The 22890-nt window shown below is 48.1% G+C and overlaps 1 protein-coding gene across 1 annotated transcript; it reads left to right on the top strand.

Moving 5' to 3' along the window:
• The first annotated feature begins 1273 nt into the window (after positions 1–1273).
• LOC120246168 (membrane-spanning 4-domains subfamily A member 8-like) lies at positions 1274–9954 on the top strand. Its single transcript, XM_039253537.1, has 6 exons — positions 1274–1483; positions 3358–3480; positions 6680–6739; positions 8029–8166; positions 9546–9656; positions 9850–9954. Exons 1-6 carry the CDS (start codon positions 1274–1276, stop codon positions 9952–9954), a joined length of 747 nt encoding a protein of 248 aa, XP_039109468.1.
• The last annotated feature ends 12936 nt before the right edge of the window (positions 9955–22890 follow it).

Below are 22890 nucleotides of genomic sequence, written 5' to 3' on the forward strand. Positions count from 1 at the left end.
ACAAGAGAGACTTAGCCGCTGACAGAGCAAAGTGAGTATGCGTCGTCCAGTGGTTTTTATGGCTAATGGTGGGGGAGGGGGGTAAGATTTTTCTGCCAAATGAGACATGATGAATCTGGGTGTGGGGTGCAGCATGCAGCAGGGTTTATTGTATAAACTTTTTTGGGGTCTGCTCCAAAAAATGAAAGAAATTTTAAAAGCCAGACCAGAATTTATAAGTAGCCTAGAAAATAGAAAATTGAGCAGCATGGGACATCCAATGAATATACACTGCCCTATCAATAGGACTTCCCCTGAGGAGAAGGATCCCCATTTAAGCAACATTTATGTGACTGTGACCTTGGGGAATTCATGTCCACTCTCCCAGCCTCAGTATCCTTTTCTAGAAATTGAGAGAATTGGACTCAGTGTTCTCCAAGAGACTTTCCACCTCTAAAGTTTCGTACTCAGATGGTATTACTCTATGCAAAGCTCTCTAAGTGATTCAAAAATGAGAAAGACACAGCTCTCGCCTTCTGGCAGCATTTAGCTTCTTTGAGCCTTAGTTTTCTCACCTATAAAGCTGGCCTGGTGTGAGGATTAAGGTTAATGCGTTTGGAAAGCACTGACTGCCTGGCCATTTATATAAGTGCCCCATAACTGGTACATGATATTATCTTTAATATAGGATTAATACATTCATAAATGGTTAAGATGCTCAAATGAGCTACTGGAGGCAAAAGTCCTTTTTCAATGTAAACATTAGTGCTTATGTGAAAGAAGAATCTAGGGGTTCTGGGGTGGCTCAGTGAGGTAAGCGTCCAACTTTGACTCAGGTCATGATCTCATGGTTTGGAAGTTCGAGATCCGTGCACTGCATCAGGCTCTGTGCTGACTTCTCAGAGCCTCGAGGCTGCTTCGGATTCTGTTCTCCCTCTCTCCCTGCCCCTCCCCCACTTGCACTCTGTCTCTCTTTCTCTCTCAAAAATACATAAATACGTTTTTAAAAAATGTTTAAAGATGAGTCTATCACATGTCTTTTTTTTAAGTTTGCTATTTTGAGAGAGAGAGAGAGCACGCATGCACAAATGGGGAAGGGGCTGAGAGAGAGGGAGAGAGAGAGAATCCGGATGTGGTGCTAGATGCAGGGCTCAAACTCACATACCATAAGATCATGATCATGATCTAAGCTGAAGTCAGTTAACCCACTTCTGGTTAGAGTCAGTGAACTCAGCTTAACCCACTGAGCCACCCAGGCGCCCCATCACGTTTATTCTTTAGCAGCAGGAACCCGATGGCTTCAGCAGGACCCGTGGCCAATTCCATGTTTGTGGCGGCACCCCACGACAGGTACTCTGAGATCCAGGGAGGTATGTGTCAGGTGCCCCTGTATCCCAGCAACCAGCCCCAAGTCCACCTCATTCCTGTGAGCCCACCTGGTCTGAAGTCATCTGTGATTGAGCATCCTGCCCGGAGAACCTTGAAAGAGGGCAAAGCCTTAGGGGTAAGTGAGCTTCCACTCTGCAGGCCAGGGGTCACTGGCTGGAGTCAGACAAAGGGGAAGGCTTGGAAATCCAGAAACTTCAAATCCAGGAGGCGGGATAAGCTGAGCCAGCCTTGCCAGACCCAGATCTACTAGAAATCTCAGTTGTGCAACATCCCTGGGGTCTCAGTATGCGGCCTTGTAATTTCTGCCTTAGGCATTTTAAGAAAGAGGAAGCAACGTGACAAAAAAAGCAGTAAACTGGAAAGTTGGTCTTGTTGCCAGGGTCCCTGTTGATCCTTGTGGCCTCTGGAAGAAAGTGGGTGTGTCAAGCCACTAGGTGGAGCCTAAACCCAGCGTTCTTGAATGGAATCTTTGGCCATTGATGGGGGGGAGGGGAATGTCAGGTTAGACAGCCAACAAAATAACACTTCACAAAGGTTTTCCCCCTGCAAGGCCATCCTGGGCAGGACCAGGAGAGGCATTTCCTTGCACAGTTGAAAGGTGACAAGCATGGATTCCGGCCCCAGGCAGCATGAGCTCAAAGCCTCATGGGAGGGTCAGTCGATGCAGTCTGTATGGAGGGCGATTGTACCTGGCAAATTTGCAAAATAACCAATAATTCCATTTCTGAGACTTTCCTGCGGATGAGCCCGTGCACATGAGAAATGCAATGTGGCTGAGTAACTGCAGCACAGTTTGTGTGGAAAACAGAATGGGAACAAGCCAAAATATCCACCAACATAACACCGGTTAAATCAATTATTCAAAAAATGGAATGTACTGCAGCTATAAAAAGAACAAGGAAGCGCTTTGCGTAATGAGATGGACCTAGCCCAGGATATATCCCTGACGGAAAGAAAAAACAGTCTGTGTACAGTCTGTTACCATTTGTACAAATTTAAGGAAATAATACATTCGTATTTGCCGCCATATTTGTAGTATATACACAGAGACATATACATACCTAATATATCTACGTATATGTCTATATACCACATGTGCAGGAATATGTCTATATTAGTTTCCTAGGGCTCCCATAACAGAGTAACACAAACTGGGTGGCTTTGAACAACAGAAATTTTCTCACGGTTGTGCAGGGCAAAAATTCACCATCAGGTTGTCCCCAGGGCCATGCTCCCTGCGAGGGCGGCAGGGGAAGGTCTTTCCCAGCTTCTGGTAGCTCCTTGGCTTGGGTCAGCACAGTGCCAATCTTGGCACACATGGAATTCTCCTGTGCGCTTGTGTCCTTCTTCATATCCTACCCCAATCACGTAGGATGAGGCGCCCACCCCACTCCAGTATTACCTAAATACATCCACAACCACCCTATTTCCAAATAAGGTCACCTTCTCAGGTAATGGAGGGGTAGAATTCCAATATATTAGTTTGGAGGGGGGGAGGCAGCCACAATTCAATCCCTAAAAAACATCCTAAAGAAATAAGAGATGAACACAAAGATTTATCTACAAGGATGTTCATAACAGTGGTATTTATAATAGAAAAGAGACAGGAATACTATTACCCGGTCAAGTTCTCTGTTCCAACTACTCCACAAAACATCCTGTGATGGAATCAGGCGGCCTTTTAAAAACTATGTTTGAAGAACATTTACTGCCGTGGGGATGTGTGTGTTCCTGATAAAATATTCAGTGTGCAGAGTCATATTGTGTTATCAGAATATATATTTAAAAAGAATAACAGGAGGCTAGATACCAAAATGTAAGTGGGGTGTTTCCTCTGAGTAAAGGGGAAGGTTTCATTTCATTCCTAAAGTTTTCATATTACTTGTTAGACCAGGAAAACAAAAGATGTATTACAGTAAAAAGGAGGCGCAAAGGGAAGGCAGGGTCCAGCCTCAGCAACGAGGCTTCAGCTTGCGGCTCTCCTGACAGGCCGTCCAGATCCTGATTGGCCTGATCCACATAGGCCTCGGCTCCATCATGGCCACAGTCCTTCCGGGGCGCTTTACAGCAATCTCGTTCTATGGAGGCTTTCCCTTCTGGGGGGGCATCTGGGTAAGTGACATGAGTAACGTAGGTAAGCAAATGAGTTTTCGGAAAGTGCCAGCACACTCAGGGCCACCTTGTCAAGCTGTGTGGCTTCCACCCTACAGCCAAGGGAGCACGCAGGGCAAGAATCCGACTCAAGCATGCTGGTTGTTTGGGTTGCTGTGACGAATGGGCACAGACCAGGCGGCTTCCACAAAGGAAGTTTATTACTTCACAGTTCTGGAGGCTGGAAGGCCACAATCAAGATGGCTGCAGGGTTGTTTGCTCTGAGGACTCTCTCCTTGGCTTGCAGATGGCCACCTTCTGCCCATGTCTTCACATGGCCTCGATGTGTCTGTGCCCTAATCCCCTCCTCACATAAGAACACCATTCACATTGAATTAGGGCCACCCTAATGATCTCACTGAAACTTAGTCACCTCTTTAAAGGCCCCCTCTCCAGAGACAGTCATATTCTGTGGTACTTGGGGGTTAGGACTTCAACAGATGAATTTTGAGGGGACACGATTCAGCCATAACACCAAGTGACAGCCCTACAAGATGCTGTTCACCCAGAGTGGGCACCTTTTCTAATTTCCTCACGCCATGGATCAGCCAACTTTCTTCTCATTCATCAGCTGAGGGGTGGCACCTTTTTCCAATTCACACAACAATGCCCTTGTGTAAAAAAAGATATTGGTAATAGCCCTCGAGAGTTGTTCAACTTAGGCCCACAGCCTGAGCTCCAGGAGAAAAGACATTTCCACCCATGTTTGAGAGTGACTGCCCAGACACAGAACAGTCATTAAGCAATGGGGACTCAACCTAGGTGCTTGGATGGGATTCAGTGTTCCCACTGTGGTAAGATATTTGACATGATAGTGTGTAATTTTTTTCTGGAAAACTGTATAGCTTTCATCAGATTCTCAGGGTGATCTACGACTCCATAAAAGGTTAAGAACTACAAGTCCTTTATCTTCTCCAATTTCCTGCCTTTTTGATTCTTTTGCATTCTCTCTAGTGTCTTCTTAGCTACACACACACACACACACACACACACACACACACATACACCCCTTCCTTCTCCTCCCCATCCTCCCTCCCGCCTCCTTTTTCTCTCTGCCATTACACAGTCTCTCGGCTCTGGACTCACACACCTATCTATGATTCAAATGCAACTTTTCTCACAAATAGCAAAACTCCTGAGTAACCTTAGATAATTAACCAAAGTCCTTCTTATCCCGTGAGATTTAAATACAATAGCCTAGTGTTATCCTCCACCCTCACCCCCACAACACATGCAACGTGGTAAGGCTTGTGTTCTCTGGAGCACCTCTCCGTGAATACCTGCTCTATTTTGCTACCATCTGGGTCTCATTTCCTGAGGCCATGGTCTTCTCTCTGCTTTGCATGGACCCAGACTTGGAACTCAGCCCCTGTCCCTCCCCCCAGCCCTGTGTCTGTATAAACAATTTTAATGGCGTTTGGGGCAATGGAGAGGCTAACATCACAGCCACAGAATGGCTGACTCTTGAGCATCGGATGCTATTGAATAATCTTAAGTGCCCTGTGGTTGCCCTGCATCTCCCCTTCTGCCAGGTTGCTAAACTCTCCTGACAGCCCGCCCACCCCCCACGCCCCTCACCCCTCACCCCACCCCCACAAAGCAGTTGTGTTCTTGGTTGCCTTGTCCAAGGCTATGTATTTCCTAAAGATCATTAATGTCCTCTTCCAGAACAAAGGCCCATCTGCTTTGGCACCTTAAAAGGACCAGCAGAGACCTCAGAAGGCCAGCCTCTTGTTCTCTTCTCTCCCCATCAAGTCTCTATAAACAGAAGGTCGTAAGACTGAAATTTCTTTTTCCACCTATAGGCATAGGAAGCTAGAGTAACTTTTCATTGTAAAACCATTTCCACCCCAAGGCACACACATCTACCCTGAGTGGTGGGAGGGTCTGTGGTGGGGGAAGGGCTAAGACCATGGAGTCTGGCGTCAACTATCTGGACTTGATTCCCAGCTCTGTTATTTGCTGGATGGCCTTGGGTGAGTTATTTAAAATCTGCAAGCCTCAGCCTGCCCACCTGTAAACTGAGAATAAAAATGGTGCTGGATGGGCCATCGTGCAGTCAAATAAGGCAAGGTTTGAAAAGCACTTCACATAGTAAGTACTCAGCAAGGCTTTTGTTAAACCATAGCTGATGCCCTCCCTCTCAGACAATGGTTACCATCACACTGGGCTCATGACAGCAAGTACGCCCATCATCTACTAGAATGCAGAATACCAGTGTTGAAATAAATCCACACAATCTACCTCCCTATCTTCATGTTTGATGTGGAGCATCATAGAGATGCAACATCCTTCTGAATAACTGAAAGGTACTCACCCAGATAAGGCTGGGCTTCTATCTCAAAGCAATGGGGATGCTGGTAACCCCTTTCTTCTTCCTTTCAAAACCCCCAAGCCTAATGAATCCCAAGGTAAGGATGGCAAGCCAACAAGATGTGCCTGTGGGAAAATAAAGGACAAGGAAAGACGTAATACTTATTGCACATCTACTACACACAGGATCTTCTATGTGCAAGATAATGCCAAATGACCGATGCCAGGCATAGATCAGCTCCTGTCAGTAACCTTTAGGAAGACGTGTAGTTTTTCTCACTGTTCAGATGAGGAAATAAAGACTCCAAGAAATTAATCACTTACCCAGATCACATGAGTTTCAAGCTCGAACTTAAAACCAGGTCAGCTCGGTCGTAAAATCTGTTTATCTCACTTCACTGCCTTGTCATATGGTACAAGAGAGCTCACTCTTCCTTCCTTTGACCCTTCCTCTCTCCCTTCTTCCCTCCTTTCTTTTCTTCTTTCTTTCTTTTTTCTTTCTTTCTGTCTTTCTTTCTTTCTCTCTCTCCTTTCTTTCTTTCCTTTCTTTCTTTTCCTACCTTGCTCCCTCCCTTCCCTCCTTCCTTCTTCCCTTCCTTCTTTCCTTCCCTCCCCCCTTCTTCCTTTTCTTTCTTCCTTCCTCCCCTCCCTCATTCTTTCTTTCCTTCATTCCCTCCCTTATTCTTTCCTTCCTTTCTTCCTTCCTTCTTTTCCCCCATATTGAGTTGGACATCCCAGCAGAGGAACCTAGTGTGCATGAGAGAATACATGTGGCCAGAATCATGGAAACCTGGAGATGGGGCCCTAGCCTCTGACCTCTTTCTAAACCCCCACTCTTCTGTGCCAGTTCATCGTTTCAGGATCCCTCTCAGTATCAGCAGAAAATCAGCCAAAATCTTCTCACCTGGTAAGTTACCTCCTGACCCAGGCTCTCCCAGCAGAGACCTATGGGAGGGAGACCCACATGGGGGGAAAGGTTAGCACACAATCCCTCCCTCATCCTTGCACTTACTTCCTTTTTATAAGGCTTTTTTTTTTTAAGTTTATTTATATATTTTGAGAGAGAGCGAGAGTGGGGAGGAGGAGCAGAGAGAGAGGGAGAGAGAGAGAATCCCAAGCAGGCTCCACACTGTCAGCACAAAGCCCAACTCGGGGCTCGATCTCACAAACTGTGAGATCATGACCTGAGCCAAAACCAAGCGTAAGACGCTAAACCACCTGAGCCACCCAGATGCCCCTCCTTGCACTTACTTCTAACCAGATACAGGTGCTGCCACACGTGCTCACTCATACTCACACGCAGAACCACATGAACCTGGCTGCAGTCATGGTAGGAAGGAGTCCAGAGGATTCAGGGGAAAGAAGAGCAACACAGCCCTGAGTGAAGTCATCAGAGTGTGGAGGCGGAGACAGAAAGTGTCCATCTCTGGCAGACTCATGCAGGAGAAAGCTCAAAGCTCCTAGGAGGCCAGGCTCCCCTGCAACAGAGCGGACACTGCCAGTGGCCGTGGCACACTGAGCAGGCCTCTGGCCAATTCTGCAGGGAAGCCACAGGAGGCTCAGCCACCTGCTTCCCTCAGGAATCCGGCCAAGGGAGCTCTTGCCAATTCCATGAATGAGGCTCTGAGGCCCCCTAGCAATGGACCAAGAAAGTACCTTGTTTCTCTCATGGCAGGTTGTCTAGGGTGAGGGGCCTCAGGATGGCCAGGTCCCTGTGCCACATGTGATCTGTATGAAAATCTCCAATGGGAAGCTCAAAATTCTGAGCATGTCTTTCTGCACGCAGCCCAGAATCCTCAAACATCAGCTCCTGTCACATCCCATGACAGAGCTTCCTACCCATCCCCTATGGGATAAGCAAGTTGAGTGTTTCCCAAAGATTATTCCTGGGGATGCTTGTCCCTTGAGATGCTCTGTGAAGATTGGTAGGTAAACCCAGGGAAATTTCGATTTAGTAGGCTCCTCTCTGCAAGAGCCATGATCCTTGTTAAAGGCTCTGAGAAGCCCTCCAGCTTAACTTCGTTCAGCCCAGCTGTTTTTCAAAGCTAATTTACCCCCACACTTTCTAGCACAGAGCATCTCTTTACTAGCTACAGAACTAAGGTTTCGGAGATTCACATTAAAAAGCTTGAGGCTCTGTTCATCTCAACTACAATGATTTTCCTCTCCCACATTGACCCTCTGTATCTTCTTCAGCTGAATAGCAGTTTGGGCTTGAACATCGTCAGCGCAATCTGCTCTGTGGTTGGAATCACACTCTTCATCATGGATATGAGCCTCTCCACCATCGATGCCCGCCCTGACTATTATCCCCACTATGACACCTGGGGTGTGGTGAGTACCCCTCTGAACCAACACCTGCCCCCGGGTTCTGACTTGGCTACATTTAGAAAATTTTTAGAAGGCCTGAAGGAAGTACTATCATGAATCAGAACAGAGTTTAAAGTCCCCGACATGTAGCTTTACTGCTGTATTACTTTAAGCACTTGACTTTCCTTAGTCTTAGTTTCTGCCTTTAAGAAATAGTAACCTACCTTATGACATTATTGGGAGAAGTAAATGCAACAGTAAGACACATGTGCCTCTACCTACACCATTGATCGCGTTCTCATCTTGCTGCCTATGACTGTGGACAAGGGGTCAGCGAAGGTTTTCTGTAAAAGGCCAGAGAATAAATACTTAAGGCTTTGCAAGCCATCTGGTCTCTCTCTCTCTCTCTTTTTTTTTCATGTTTGTTTATTGAGAGAGAGAGAGAGAGAAAGAGAGAGAATCCCAAGGTGTCACAGAGCCCAATGTGGGGCTAGATCTTAACACCATGAAATCATGACCTGAGCCTAAATCAAGAGTCAGATGCTAAACGAACTGAGCCACCCAGGCACCCAGCCATTTGGTTTCTGTTGCAGCTACTCAACCCTGCACAATGAACATGACTGTGTTCTGATAAAACTTTATTTACAAAAGTAGGCAGCAGCCAGGAGTTGGCCCACGGACCATAATTTACCAACCTGTGCTATGGACGAGGGCTGCCCAGTAGAAATATAATGTGAGCTGTGTATGTGATTTTAAATTTTCTAGTTGCCACCTTAAAAAAAAGAAGAAAAAGAAACAAGTGAAAATATCTTAATATTTTATTTTTATATATATTATATATATATTATAATATATAATCTTTATATTTTCTTTAACCCAATATATCCAAAATGTCATTTCAACATGTAATCCATACCCAAAAAAATACATTAATTTGCTATTTTGCACTTTGGCTACTCGGTCTTTGAAACCCAGTGTGTATTCTGCACTTAGACCACACGTCACTTTGGGACCAGCCACATCCCAAGTGCTCAACAGCCAAATGGGACTCGTGGCTACAGGCCTGTGGCTGCAGGATGGGTGGGTGAGTGCAGCTGCAGATGAGTCCGTGTAGGTGCTGTCTCTCCATCTGCGCAGTGGCCCATCCTCTCCCACTCACATGACTGAGGTGTTTTCCTAAAGGATGACCATCCTTCCCTCTAGAGGAGCACTGTAGCAAGTGTCAAAGTACCAGTTCTGGTACACACACCTTGACTGTCACACAAGCCCAGTGAGTCCCATTGTCCCCACAAGGCTGAGACGAGGTTAGGGGGCTTCCTCAAAGCCACAGAGACAGCCCATGGCAGAACCACACTTGGAACACCCAGGCCAGCACTCCTGACCGCCCCTGGCTCTGGTTCCAGACCCCCGGAGTGGCGATTTCGGGTGTGCTGCTTATCTTCTGTCTCCTAGAGTTCTGTGTGGCATGTGCATCTTCCCACCTGGGCTGCCAAGTGGTCTGCTGTCAGCACAACGTGAGTCAGAGGCTCGTGGGTGGGTGGGAAGCTGCCCTGAAGAGGGTGGAGATGACAGAGTGGCCATGCTTTCCCTTCCTGCCCAGGAGCAGAGAAGTTTCCCAGTGCCCAAAGGCCTCCGTGGCTGCCTGGTCCTTCTTGCCCTCCTCCCAGTGCCCCCCCCCCCCCCGCCCCGTGTGCCTTTGTTTTCCAGGTGGGCGTGGTCCTCCCAAATGTCTATATGACAAACCCAGTGGTTGTCCCAGAACCGGTGAACTTGCCACCAACTTATTCCAACGAGGTCCAGAGCTCCAGATAAGCAAAGCCAAAGCTTCTAGAAGCATCCTTCACTGAGACCAAAAGAAGACCTCCCCCTTATGGGCTTCTGAAACCCAGGATCCTCCTTTCCTGACAATGTAAGGGAAATGCCTCTCTAACTGCATGCATCCTAACTTCATTCAATTTGGCCTGGTAAATCGTGCAGTAAGTCTATTAAAAAAGAGACCGAAATTTAAAGTGGATTTTAATAATGAGATCCTCCCCAGAGCATCGCTGCCTGGGGCCTTGTGTGCTTACCCATGTGAGCTCATCATTGGAAGAGCAAATGTCTAGACAACCCAACCTTCATTCTTACAATCATTCATTTGCTGATTAAATATGTCCTGCGCATTTGGTATGTTCAAGGAGGCTTAACACTGGGGAACACAACAAAATCCCTTACCTCAAGGGACTTCTGGCCTCACAGGGAGGACAACATGCAATTTTCCCTAACACAGGACAGAATATGGGGACACACAGAGACACAGCAGAGAAATAGGATTTATTTTATTTTATCTTATTTTATTTTAGAGAGAGAGCACGTGTGAGCTGGGAGAGAGTGGCAGAAGGAGAGGGAGAAAGAGCTTTTCTTAAAGTTTATTTATTTATTTTGAGAAAGAGATAGAAAGACCAAGTGGGGTAGGGGCAGAGAAAGAGGGAAAGAGAGAATCCCAAGCAGGTTCCACACTGAGAGTGGGGCTCGAACCCACATACTATGATATCGTGACCTGAGCTGAAACCAAGTGTCAGACACTTTACTGACTGAGCCACCCAGGCACCCCAAGAGAGAGTCTTAAGCAGGCTCCATGCTCAGCACAGAGTCTGAAGTGGGACTCAATCCCATGAGCCTGGGATCATGACCCGAGCCAAAATCAAGAGTCAGACACTAGACCAACTGAGCCACTCAGGCACCCTGAGAGGGATATGATTTATTCTGGTAGTGATGGAAAAGCAAAGAACAAGGCTGGTAGAGGAAGCAAATTTGAGGGGACCATTAAAAGAGAAACAGGAGTTTTCAGAGCAATAAGGAGCCACACTGTTGGGAAGACCTTGGGAGAAAGTGAGTCATCCACTAAAATGATCAATCCTTTAATATGCTATTACCACAGATGCAACAGTACTTCCATTGTCTTAAGACAGATATCTTCCAAAGTTATGAGGCTAACACACCTTTATTTACAAAAGGATAGAGAATAATTGAAAGAGAAATGTCTATATCTAGAACTTCTAGATTTACATACATTAATTTAAATATTTATTTAAATATACATAAGGCAGTTGGCTTTGAAAAGGTTAGAACGTGATTTTACTCTTGTAAATATTTTTAGCCTCTGACTTTATCTGAAGTTTCTTCTCAACAGCTTGTTGTTCAGAGTTCCGTCTCCTTCTGCATCTGCTCTGACCAGGGATCTTTTGGATGCTCATCGGCTTAGTCAGGTTTCAAGGTCACAGTGGGTTTCATTTGCTAGAACTGACCAGGTCTCAGGAAATCATGGACAATCAAAATGTAATATGGGGCATGTAATATCCTGCTTCTAGCCCAGCCCTTCACCCATCTGTTCTGTAAGCAGAGATGGTAGTACATTGGGCTCCCCAAAAGGGACTAGCCCAGTTAGACCACTTTCAGAGGTCTGGATGGGCAGAGCAAGTCTGGCCTTCTTACTGCCCTCTTCCTTATTGCTGCCTCTCACTGCCCCATCTGATCCCACACCTTCTCCCTCCAAGGAACTCAAACCCTTAACCTTGATCTCCTACTTAGTTCTCAGAGCCTCTTTCCTGACTTGTCCAACCTGTGAGTTAACTTAGACACTCCTAATAAGCCTCAGCTCCTACAATGCAGGTCATCTTGAAGATCGCATCTTCTCGAGCACCTGATGCCTCTCAGGATGGGTAGCACCTGCCACCTGTCACCTGCTGAAATCACAATGGGGCTTGTTGGAGCAGAGCCCTTTCCCCATCCCAGCACCTGCCCTGTTAGTGCCGGTAGCTAGACCCCTCATCCCAGATGGCCTTCCACCTGAAGTGACAGCTCACGGCTTCCTGTGGACAACAAATATTTATCCTTGCTCTCCACCATTCCACGAGTTGTCTGTCTGCACAATGCCATTCACTCCCAGCCTCCCTAGAACAGCAGAGCAGAGAAAATGGAAGAGACTTTGCAGATCTAGCATCATCAGTGCAGCCAGGAGCAAGGCCAGGACTGGAACCCAGACTCCAGATGGCTGGTCCAGGGCTCCCTGCAGAAATAGGGACACATCATAGGAAAACAGGGTGATTACGGTCAGAGACATTGTCTCTGCCTCCTCAGCTGCCACCACCCTCCATCTGGCTTTCTCCCCCAACACCCAATCCAGTGACGATTTTGCTGCCCCCAAAGTCATCAATACCCTCCAATGTCTTTGTTTCTGTCCTTATCTTACTTGACCTCTGTAGGATTTGACACCAGCGAACCACTCTCTCCTTAAAACATTAGGCTAATTCTGTTCCTGCTTCTCCAGATGCCCTCCTCATTCTCCTGCTTGAGCTCCTCTCTCTCCCCTTGGGTCTCCGGCATTGCTGTCCAATATGGCACTGCCATTGGCCCCTTTTCTCAGTCCAGGTACACAAGTCTGTCTCCTGGGAACTTGAGATTCAACTCTCAAGGGAGACTGAGATTCAAATGTGCTAATCACTGAACACAAGCTCTGTAAAGTGTTTACACTGCTTTCCAGCCAGGCCTTGAATCGAGGGCTCATCATCCCCCAAGTTGGGACTTCTTATGGAGGAGATCATTCTATTTCCTAGTTGATATACCTGCCCCCATCTCCTCCACTGGTTAAGTTCAAGTGCTACTTCCCCAGGGAAGCTGTCTTAGGTTCCTATAGCCTGAAGCATCCAAAGGAAAAGCAGGAAAAGCAGGGATCAGGAGAGAGGTACACAATGTGATCTGGCAGTGATGACGCTCAGGGCTTAACTTTGAGGGTTTGGTTTTTTTTAATCTTAACTGGAAAAAAATGCCTGATTTTTGTGTTATGGTTGACAAAATAGGACTGTGGCTCTGTGTCACAGTAGCTAATTCATACTTGCAACATTTATAGCCCCTCTCAACTCAACCTCCCTAAGAACTTTGCAACATTCCATTGGGAAGGTATGCTCAGTCTTTGGAAGGTGCATTACGGTGTCAGGTGTGTGGTGTCAAGGAAAGGCCCCTGTTTCCCAGGCCCCTGTGCTGTGCTACAGCCCATATTTCCCTGACTTTTCCCTCCCAGGACTCTTACTGCCCACAGCTTATAGCATTCGTATGGATTCAGTCTTCCTGGGTGCAGACCCAACATCTCCAACACCTCCCAGCTCTCTTGCCAGGCTCAGGATATGACATGGCACATGGCAGCTGTTACCGAACCCTTCCTAGAATGAAAAATACCTTCTTGCTTCCAGGAAAGAATCTCTACACACCCACTCACTCAGTCATTAGGTGATAAGAAGTGCCTATTGTATGCCAGGTGCTGGGTGGAGCAGAGGTAGTTCCTGCCCTCAGGGAGAGGACTTGCCTGAGCACTGGACAGGCAAGTCACATGACCAGTTAAGTGACAGGACAGTGATAGGGAAAGAGTGCTTGTATAGGCATCACTGGAAATGGAGAAAAGGGCAGAATTTCTGGATGGAGGTCCCTCTAAAGAGGAGACGTGAAGGCTAAGAATAACTAGCCACACCGAGAGGACAGTAAAGACCATTCCAGGCAGAAAGAAGAAGCTGAGTGAAGCCGCGCATGTGGAAAAGAGCTTGGAGTATCCAGGGACCGGGAAAGAAAGCCAGTGCAGCTGGAACCTAGTGAAGAAGTTGGAGAATGTCTCAAGAAGGGGCTGGAAACACAGGCAGATGCCACAGGGGGCTTTGGATTTTATTCTAGGGCTAAAAGCCATTGGATGGCTTTGTGCAAGAGAGTGATGTAATTTGGTTCACAGTTTGAAAGACCACCTTGTCTGCTTTGTAGGGAAAGGATAGGAGGAGGGTAAGGAAGGAGGCAGGTGGGCCTGGAAGGAGATTTAGTGATAGTCCAGGACAAGGGCAGGCAAAGTAAGGCCTATAGGCAGGCCAGGTCTGGCCCACCAAATGTTTTTGTAAATAAAGCTTTATTGGGACACTAACCAGGCCCATTTGTTGAATGGCTGCTTCTGTGCTACAACAGAGATCATACAACCTGCAAAGCCTAAAATATTGCAGAAATGTGGGCCCACTCTGGAGATAGATAATGACGATGATGATGATGATGATGGCAATGATGATGATGTTGATGATGATACAGTTATTGTCCTTTATGTACCAGAATCATAATATTCTGAGCTATTCACTCATGGTGGAAGAGAACTAGCTGTGACCCACTCACATTCTTTTGCCCTTGGTGATCAGACTGCTCTGGTGACATCAATTGAGATCAAACCTGTAAGCACGAGACCACAGTTCCGGGAAGTGCATGGGGGACATAGGTGCCCATTAACAATCCGTTGAATGCCTGAACTAGGTAGTGACAGTGGAGACAAAGAGATAGATTGGGTCATGGCTTGGAGAGGAGATGTCTAGGGTTCATGGACTGTGAGGTGGGTGGAATCAGGGGGAAATTGACAGCAATGTCAAGGTTTCTGTCTTAAGCAATGGTGAAGAGCCATTTACTGAAATGGGGAAGGCTGGAAAAAGTTTCAGGAGAAAACCCAAATTTCAGTAGTATTCCCCTCAAAAGCTCATAGGAGCATGACATTCCAGAGGTGACCAAGAACTTAAAGATAATTTCCATTTGATGCTTGAATACCCTCTATCATTGCCCCTCTATGTATAATATCAGCATCACCTGGGAGCCTGTTCACCCCACCCCAGACCTGCTTAATTAGGGATTTTGAGGGTGGGGTCCAGCAATCTGTGCAAGCCTGCAGATGATTCCAATGCTCACTCAAGTTTGAGACCCTTTTCTCAACAGAATCTTCTCAAATGATTGCTCCTTCTAATTTTGAGCCCCTTATATGGTGGTGTATATCATGCTGGTGCCTCCAAAGAGAGTCCATAGCATCCTTAGACAACCCTACTGAGAAGCTCTGCCAAAGAATAAACTATGTCTAAAATCAAGTAAGACACTCCCCAAGTTATCACCTACAAGATAAAAGGATTTAAAAGGATGATTCTCCCCTTTGGAGTTGAGCAGAGTGCTGGATAAGATTCGGTCCCAGTCCATCTGTTTCCCACCACAGCTTCCAGTACACCAAAATCCCTCACCTTCCCTCTGGCCTCCTCCTCCCCCCACTTCCCACCCAGGTGAGGCTACTGTCAAGTACACCGTTTATGTCTCATAAAGTTAAATCAGCAACCAGAGGTCAATAGAGAGAGCCTGGACAGATGGCAAGGCAATAAAGGCAGGAACAAGTTTAGACTTTGCCCAGGTAAGATACCAATAAAACTCCCTTAAGGACTCCCCGTGGGGACAGTCCAAAGGCTGCCAGACGTCTTTTACCATCAAAGAATATCCCTCACCCACTACTACTGAACACAGCAAGGGATGTAGGCGCTCAACAATATCTGTTGATGGACTCAGTCTTCTGAAAAGGAAGGAATTGATGTTGAGTCCTTACTATCTACTAAATTATTCTGCTCCATGTCCTTTCATCTGCATTATCTCATTTCACAAATACAGAGTGGCACTATGTTTTAAGGACAAGAAATCTGAAAATCTGGACCTCAGAAAGGGTAATTTGCCCACATCCACACCACTAGTAATTGGGGGAGTTGGATTTGAATCCATGTCCCCTGCCTACAAAGATGATGCTCTTTGACCACCTCATGCTGCAATGGCTGCAGTGCTGGCCCCAGGACAGAAAAAATGTATGTGATGATGGTGATGACAACAAAGTCACTGTCCTTTATGTACTAGAATCATGATGTCCCCAGCTACCCGCTCACGGTGGGAATGAATTGGTTCTGACCCACCCATTTTCTTGTGCCCTTGATAATCAGAGGCTCCTGGGGATGGGAGGCAATAAAAAGAGTAGAGTAAATAAATGTCAATAGGGTGCATCCGCCAATCTCCAATGGGACTGCGCTATTGGTTTCAGTGAATATTAGTCAGCAAAATACATACACAGTCCAGGCAAGAAATAAGCCCGATGGCAATAAAGAGGATTTCCTCCACCAACCATCAGCCCCACACAAAGGAAGGCAAACCCAACAGGGAAGAGGAGGAGAAAAGAAATATGTCTGCAAGACGGCCCTCTGCAACCTCCCTTTCCACTGAGTACAAGGAAACTATGGGGTGTCTGGGTGGCTCAGTCCATTAAGCATACAACTCTTGATCTCAGCTCAGGTCTTGATCTGGGGATTATGAGTTCAAGCCCCATGTTGGGCTCTGCACTGGGTGGGAAGCCTACTTTAAAAAAAAAAAAAAAAAACATGAAACTAGTCCTTTTCCCCTTGATGATGGCTTCTTCCCATACCCTGCTTCAGTCACTCACTCTCAGGGTCACACTTGACCCCGGTCACTGCCAACCTCCACCTCCTAGCTTTCCAATTCAGCACCAAGCTCTGTACTTCCTGCTCCTCCAAGGCCTACAGCCCGTCATGCTCCCACCCCCTCACTATCTCCACTCCCTCCATGGCTCACCCATTACCATAGCTCCCAACTCCCTTGCCCTTCCCATCCCAGTTTGCTCTGCAAAAATCCCAACTCAGGTTCAGCCCAACCGGCAGCCTCGCTGGTGCCTGAAAACCCATCTAGCAATTCTGTTTCATTCCCTGGCCTGTACTCTTCCAACCTCTAGATGACAACCTTGTATCTTGCCTTCTCTCTGCAAACCCCAAGACCTCCTCCCCACCTCTCCCCTAATGAGCTTGCTTCCCATTTCCGCTGAGAAACTGAATGCCTTCAGAAGAGAATTACAAGCCCTGACCAAAGCCCTTGCTGCAACCATGCCCTGCCTTCTCTCCATTTATTACAGAGGAAACATCCCAGCCCCCTCCGCCCTGACACCTGCTTCCACCCTCCCTTTCACTCTTATCCACATCATCCTTTTTCACAAGCTACTCAGTTACCCCCAACAGCACCCAGACATGTCATTTCTCCCCTCTGCAAGATGAAACCCTCTCCTGATGCCAGAGCCACCTAGACACGTTGCCCTGTTCCTCCGCTCCCCCTTTCAAGGAAGATCTCAGAACAATTTCTGCAACTCTGTTGTCTGCAACTCCATCCTTCACATCCCTCGTGAACTCACTCCAATCAGGTTTTTATGTCTGTTCACCAAAAACCTCTCTCGTCCAAGTCCCTGTGATGCCCACATGGCTAAATCCAAAGCAGGTTCTCAGCCCTCAGCTTCCTTGATTTATTAGCAGCATTTCATTCTCTGGGCCACACCCTTCTTTCTCAAGCCTCTCTTCCCTTGGTGCACAGGACACCACACTCACAAAGTCTTCTGGGTTTTCCCACGTGGCCATCTGCTCCTCCTTAGAATCCTTTTCTTTTTCTTTTTTCTTTATTTAATGTTTATTTCTGAGAGAGAGAGAGAGAGAGAGAGAGAGAGAGAGAGAGCGCATGAGCTGGGAGGGGCAGAGACAGAGGGAAACACAGAATCCAAAGCAGGGTCCAGACTCTGAACTGTCAGCACGGAGCCCAACGCAGGGCTCAAACTCATGAACCGCGAGATCATGACCTGAGCCAAAGCCAGACGCTTAACTGACTGAGCCACCCAGGTGCCTCTAGACATTCCTCTCTTTAAGATCTACCCACATCTGTTTTGGGATTTGGTTTTGTCAGTCCATGCACGCAAGATTCTTAGAAGCCTCTCAGTGTAGCTGAAAGGGTCCGCTGGCACTGCTTAAGTCTTCCAAAGTCCTTAACAATGGTTGTATAGACACATCCTTGATTTGGTCTTTGTTCTCAGATCTAGTTTTACCCAGCATATCATTTATACACTGGGGACCCAGGAAATAAGAGACGATGTGATTTTCTGCCTATCAGGCTCCAGGCCCTTTCTATCCCTGTAACTGCTCCTTGCAAACTGCATCATTCTCCATCTGATCCGTTTCTTGCAGTACTTGATCCTATGCTGCCAGGAGCAACATGCTGACATCCCCAATATTCTACCAGATGATGGCCTCAGCCAAATCCAATTTCCTGTCTTCCAAAACGGAACAGTGCTCCACCACTACCTACTGTGGGTAACCGTATGCCCAGCCTTCATGGCAGGGTCCTCACTGCTTCTCCAGACCCCTCTTGCCAGCTAGTCCCAAAGACAATGCGTGTATTCGATTTTTATTACCCCACTTATAGCTACCAATTTCTATGTCAATTGGCTCTTGCTACATAGCAAACAATCCCAGAATGTATGTGGATCATGATTCTCTGGGTCTGCTGGGCAGCTCTTCTGGCCTTGGCCAGCTCAGCTGATCTCTGCTGGGAGCACCATGACTCTACAGTCGGTGTGGGAATTGTCTGGTGTCTAGGTGATCTCAGATGGTCTTACTCACAGGTCTGGCAGTTGGCAAGCTTGACAATCAACAGGGACAACTGGCCCACTTGTCTCTCCTTGTCCAGCAGGCCAGCCCAGGCTTCTTTATCAGGCAGCCTCAGTATTCTGAGGAGCAAGAAGACAGAACAAGCCCCAACGTGCAAACACATCCCAGGTCTCTGCTTGCATCACATTTTTACCACTGTTCTCTTGGCCAAAGAAAATTATGTGTCCAAGCCCAGCGTCCATGAGCAAAGGTCTACCCAAAGATGTGAAAACAGGGAGGGAAAAAATTTGCGGCCATTCTTATAATTTATCTCAGAAGAAGGTGATGGCCTCAGATCCTTTGCCTTTCAGACCGTAACAGCAATTCCAACCATAGTTAGTGCCTACCCAGCTAACACTACCACCAGCCCAGCCAGTACTACCACCAGCCCAGTCAACATTACCATGAGCCTGGCCAAGATTACAGACCCTGCCAACCCTTCCTTCCCCAACAACACTCCAGTGATAAAACCCCTGGAAGGTGTAGCTCATTTTTTCCAGCAATAGATGACACAGGATGCCCATTTCAGTACCAAGGAGGAGCCATTGTGGCAGAATCTCCCCTTCTCTCTGAGACCAACACCATTTCTGGATCCATGTTCATTAGGGAAATTGGTCTATAGTTCTCCATTTTAGTGGGGTCTGTCTGGTTTTGGAATCAAGATAATGCCGGCCTCGTAGAATGAGTTTGGAAGTTTTCCTTCCATTTCTATTTTTTGGAACAACTTCAAAAGAACAGGTGTTAACTCTTCTTTAAATATGTGGTAGAACAGCACTATCAACAATAGCCAAATTATGGAAAGAGCCCAAATGTCCACGAACCAATGAATGGATAAAGAAGATGTGGTATGTGTGTGTGTATATATGTGTGTGTGTGTGTGTGTGTGTGTGTGTGTGTGTAATGGAATACTACTTGGCAGTCAAAAAGAATGAAATGAAATGAAATCTCACCATTTGCAACAACGTGGATGGAACTAGAGTGTATTTGCTAAGTGAAACAGGTCATTCAGAGAAAAACAAATATATGATTTCACTCACATGTGGAATTTAAGATACAAAACAGATGAACATAAGTGAAGGGAAGGAAAAATAATATAAAATCAGAGAGGGAGGCAAACCATAAGAGACTCTTAAAGACAGAACAAATTGAGGGCTGCTGGAGGGGTGCTGGATGGAGAATGGGCTAAATGGGTGATGGACTTTAAGAAGGGCACTTATTGGGATGAGCACTGGGTGTCATATGTAAGTAATGAATCACTAAATTCTATTCCTGAAATCATTATTATACCATATGTTAACTAACTTGAATTTAAATTTAAAAAAAAACTGGTCACCTTTAGAGGTTGCCAAAGCCTACACCTTCTATTCTAAAAACTGGCAAACATCAGGAGAGAATGGAGCATTCCTAAAAGGAAAAGCAAGGACAAGAATCACTCTGCTAGAGAGCGTGGCTGCCCACAAGTCATCAGTGGGGACAACAGCTCCAAGCGGTGGGTGAGGACGGGGTGGGGCTTCCAGCTGGGCTCAGTCTCGAGCTTCCATTTTTCCTGCCATTTCTAGTTCTTAGCGGGTCAGCATAGTTTGTCTAGTTGCTGGCCTACAGTTACTGACGTGAGAGATGAAAAGACCACCATAAAGACAGGGATGGCTTCAGCTAGCTATCACCACAACAGAGCTGTGTAACAAACAACTCTGAAACCTCATGGGCGTATCATAAGCAGCATCTATTTTTGCGCATCAGTCTATAGGTTGGCTGGGCAATTCTCCTGATCTAATCTGGGCTTGGCAGGATTCCTGAGTGCATTTGCATTAAGCTGAGGGTCAGCCACATGGCCCTGCTGACCTTGGTGGCACTCTCTCGCACACACATGGGACCTCAGTGTGGACAGCTGGGCTGCCTGACTTTGCAGCACATGTCTCGTCCTCCAGCAGGCTAGCCTGGACATGTTCTGTGGCAACTGCATATTTCCAGGACAGAACAGAAGAAGCCAAGGCCTCCTGAGGCCTCAGGTCAGAACTGGCACATGGCCGTGTCTGCCTCTTTCTGTTGGCAAAGGATGCCCCAAGGAGGCCCAGATTCAAGGTTCTGGGAGAACAGACTCCAGTTCTAGCTGCAAGAGGTGTGGATACATGAACAGGTAGAGAACTGAGGCTATTTTTTCAGTCAAACTGCCACACTTCTGTCCCTGGTTTAGGTGGGAGAGGGCTCAGGCTGTGTCCTTCCACCATCTCCCGCGCCATCTTGAGCCCATGGGTCCCGTATGGTCTTCCTGACTTTGCAGAGGCCTCTGGGCTGGTAGTGGCATGAACCTGAATCCAGCCAGAAACCAAGTACAAATTCTCTGTGAGTGTGCTACTTGAAGATCACTCTGGCCCCCCCCACACACCACACACACACTCAAACACACTCACACATGCTCACACACATCCACATGCACTCAGAACATGCTCACACACTCATACATTTCCACATTCACATGTACCCACGTTCAAATGCACAGTCACTTATGCTCATTCACTTACACACCTCACGTGTGCTCACACTCACATACACTCATGCACACTACACATGCTCACACTTCCACATTCACACACACGCTTCCAGCATACCCACGCATCCATCTCTCACACACATCCACATGTTCTCTCACTGACACATCATGCATGTGGCCTCACACTCACCTGCATGCCCACACCTGCTCACACACTTACTCCTCCATTCACACATGCTGCCCCCTGTCGCTGGAAAGCTGTGCACCTGTCCTCACTGATCTAATGTGGGGCAAGTTCAAGGGAAGGAAGTCAGGCAGCCTCCTGGTTACCATCAGAGCAACCCTCCTGGCAACAGGAGGGGAAGGACATTGTGGATCCTGCTCGCAGCTCTCCAGCTAACAGTGGGACCCCAGCGGGCCACTTGCTTCTCTGGGCCTCGGTTTCCCCTTCTGTACAGGAAAGGAAGGAACTAAATGCTCTCCAGGGTGATTCCACCAGTAGCTTCCTCAGCCCCTTGGCCCGGCCAGGTGGGTGGAGGCCTCAGAGCCAGGAGGGGCTTGAGAGCCTCCCAGAGGCAGCAGCTCCCCAGCAGAGCGGGTTTCTAAGCCCCACACGAATAGGAAGCCTTTCACACGAATATGTGTGAACTCGGGAGAGGCGGCCGCGGGCGAGCAGAGGCAGCGGGGAGCCAGCGGCGCGGGCAGAGCGGCAGAGGCAGCCGGGTGAGTAACCAGTGCGCTTCCAGGGCGCGGCGGCCGGCCACGCGGTCCCGGGGGGTTTGCTGGGGAATGGGGCGGGGGCATCGGATCCCGTAGGGATTGAGGAAGACACCACTGGGCCGAGAATGCCGTGCTAGGGGCTCTTACCCCACCCGGCAGTAAGAGGGTACCGGACAACGCTCTCCGCAGCCCTGTCTGAACTACTGGCCTCCCGCCCACGGGCACCTGCTGGCTCAGGACCCACCAGTGGCGGGTGAAGGAGGGGCGTCTGTCTTGTCTCCTCAAAGCCAGTCAGAGATGACTCAGGTGTCCCCTACAGACCCTAGGACCCTAATCATCCTTCAGGGGATATGGAGTCTTCCTTTCCACCCCAAGTGAGGCAGAAAGATGATTCCAACCCAGACATGGGCACCCTGCCCTTCCGCTCCTCCAAGGGAAAGAGAAGGGCGTGCACGGAAACTGAGCTGGAAAGGGGCTTACCGCAAATATCGTTGGACCCCCGTTCATAGATGGGGAAAGGGAGGCCTACCGCAGGGAACCGGCTGCCCGGGTCCACAGGTTCTCAGTGAGGCGTGGGCGGCAGAGCGGAGGGGGCTCCTGGGGAGGGGCCAAGGGTGGGCGTGGGCGGGTCTGGAGCGCGTGGGGAGCGGCGAGGCCCGCCTTCCACCCACCCCACCCCACCCCCCCGTGTTATGCACCTGCTGGCATCCTTTGCAGGCCAGCGGGGCAGATCCGAGGCGTCCCTGGAGGGCTGGGATTGGAGGAGCCTAAGCAGGCTCCCGATGCCACAGGGTCAGACTTAGTTCTGAGCACATTCCAGCCTCTCCAGAGACTCCAGACCCTCGGCAGTGGCGGGGTCTGGAAGCAGGTCTGTACACAGGGGGAGTGGACGGGGCATCCTTGCAAGCACCTCCCTTGCCAACAACATCGTAGCCCACGCATTTGATGGATGGGGAAACTGAGACCCGGAGAGGTTCAGCAACTTGCCCAGGGTCATGCAGGAGATTAAGCTCGTAGAGTGGTCGCGTGGATTCTTCCCTGGCTAACCTGGGCCCTGCGATCTTTACACTAAGCAGAGCTGCCTCCTCCTAGTTGCCCAGCCCCCCACCCCACCACCGCCACCAGATGTGCACCTGCACATTTCACCCAAGACATCTCCCTTCCGAGCCTCTCTCCTCCAGCTGGTAACACCTCTCCATGCTGTTCCAACTGCGAAGA

This window comes from Hyaena hyaena, unplaced genomic scaffold, assembly GCF_003009895.1.
Source record: "Hyaena hyaena isolate Hyena2069 unplaced genomic scaffold, ASM300989v1 scaffold_456, whole genome shotgun sequence".
Lineage (NCBI taxonomy): Eukaryota > Metazoa > Chordata > Mammalia > Carnivora > Hyaenidae > Hyaena > Hyaena hyaena.

Coding starts and splice junctions, on each gene's coding strand:
- LOC120246168 (XM_039253537.1), top strand. CDS start 1,274: ATGGCTTCAGCAGGACCCGTGGCCAATTCCATGTTTGTGGCGGCACCC. Junction 1,484..3,357: donor AAGAGGGCAAAGCCTTAGGG/GTAAGTGAGCTT, acceptor CTCTCCTGACAG/GCCGTCCAGATCCTGATTGG. Junction 3,481..6,679: donor CCTTCTGGGGGGGCATCTGG/GTAAGTGACATG, acceptor CTTCTGTGCCAG/TTCATCGTTTCAGGATCCCT.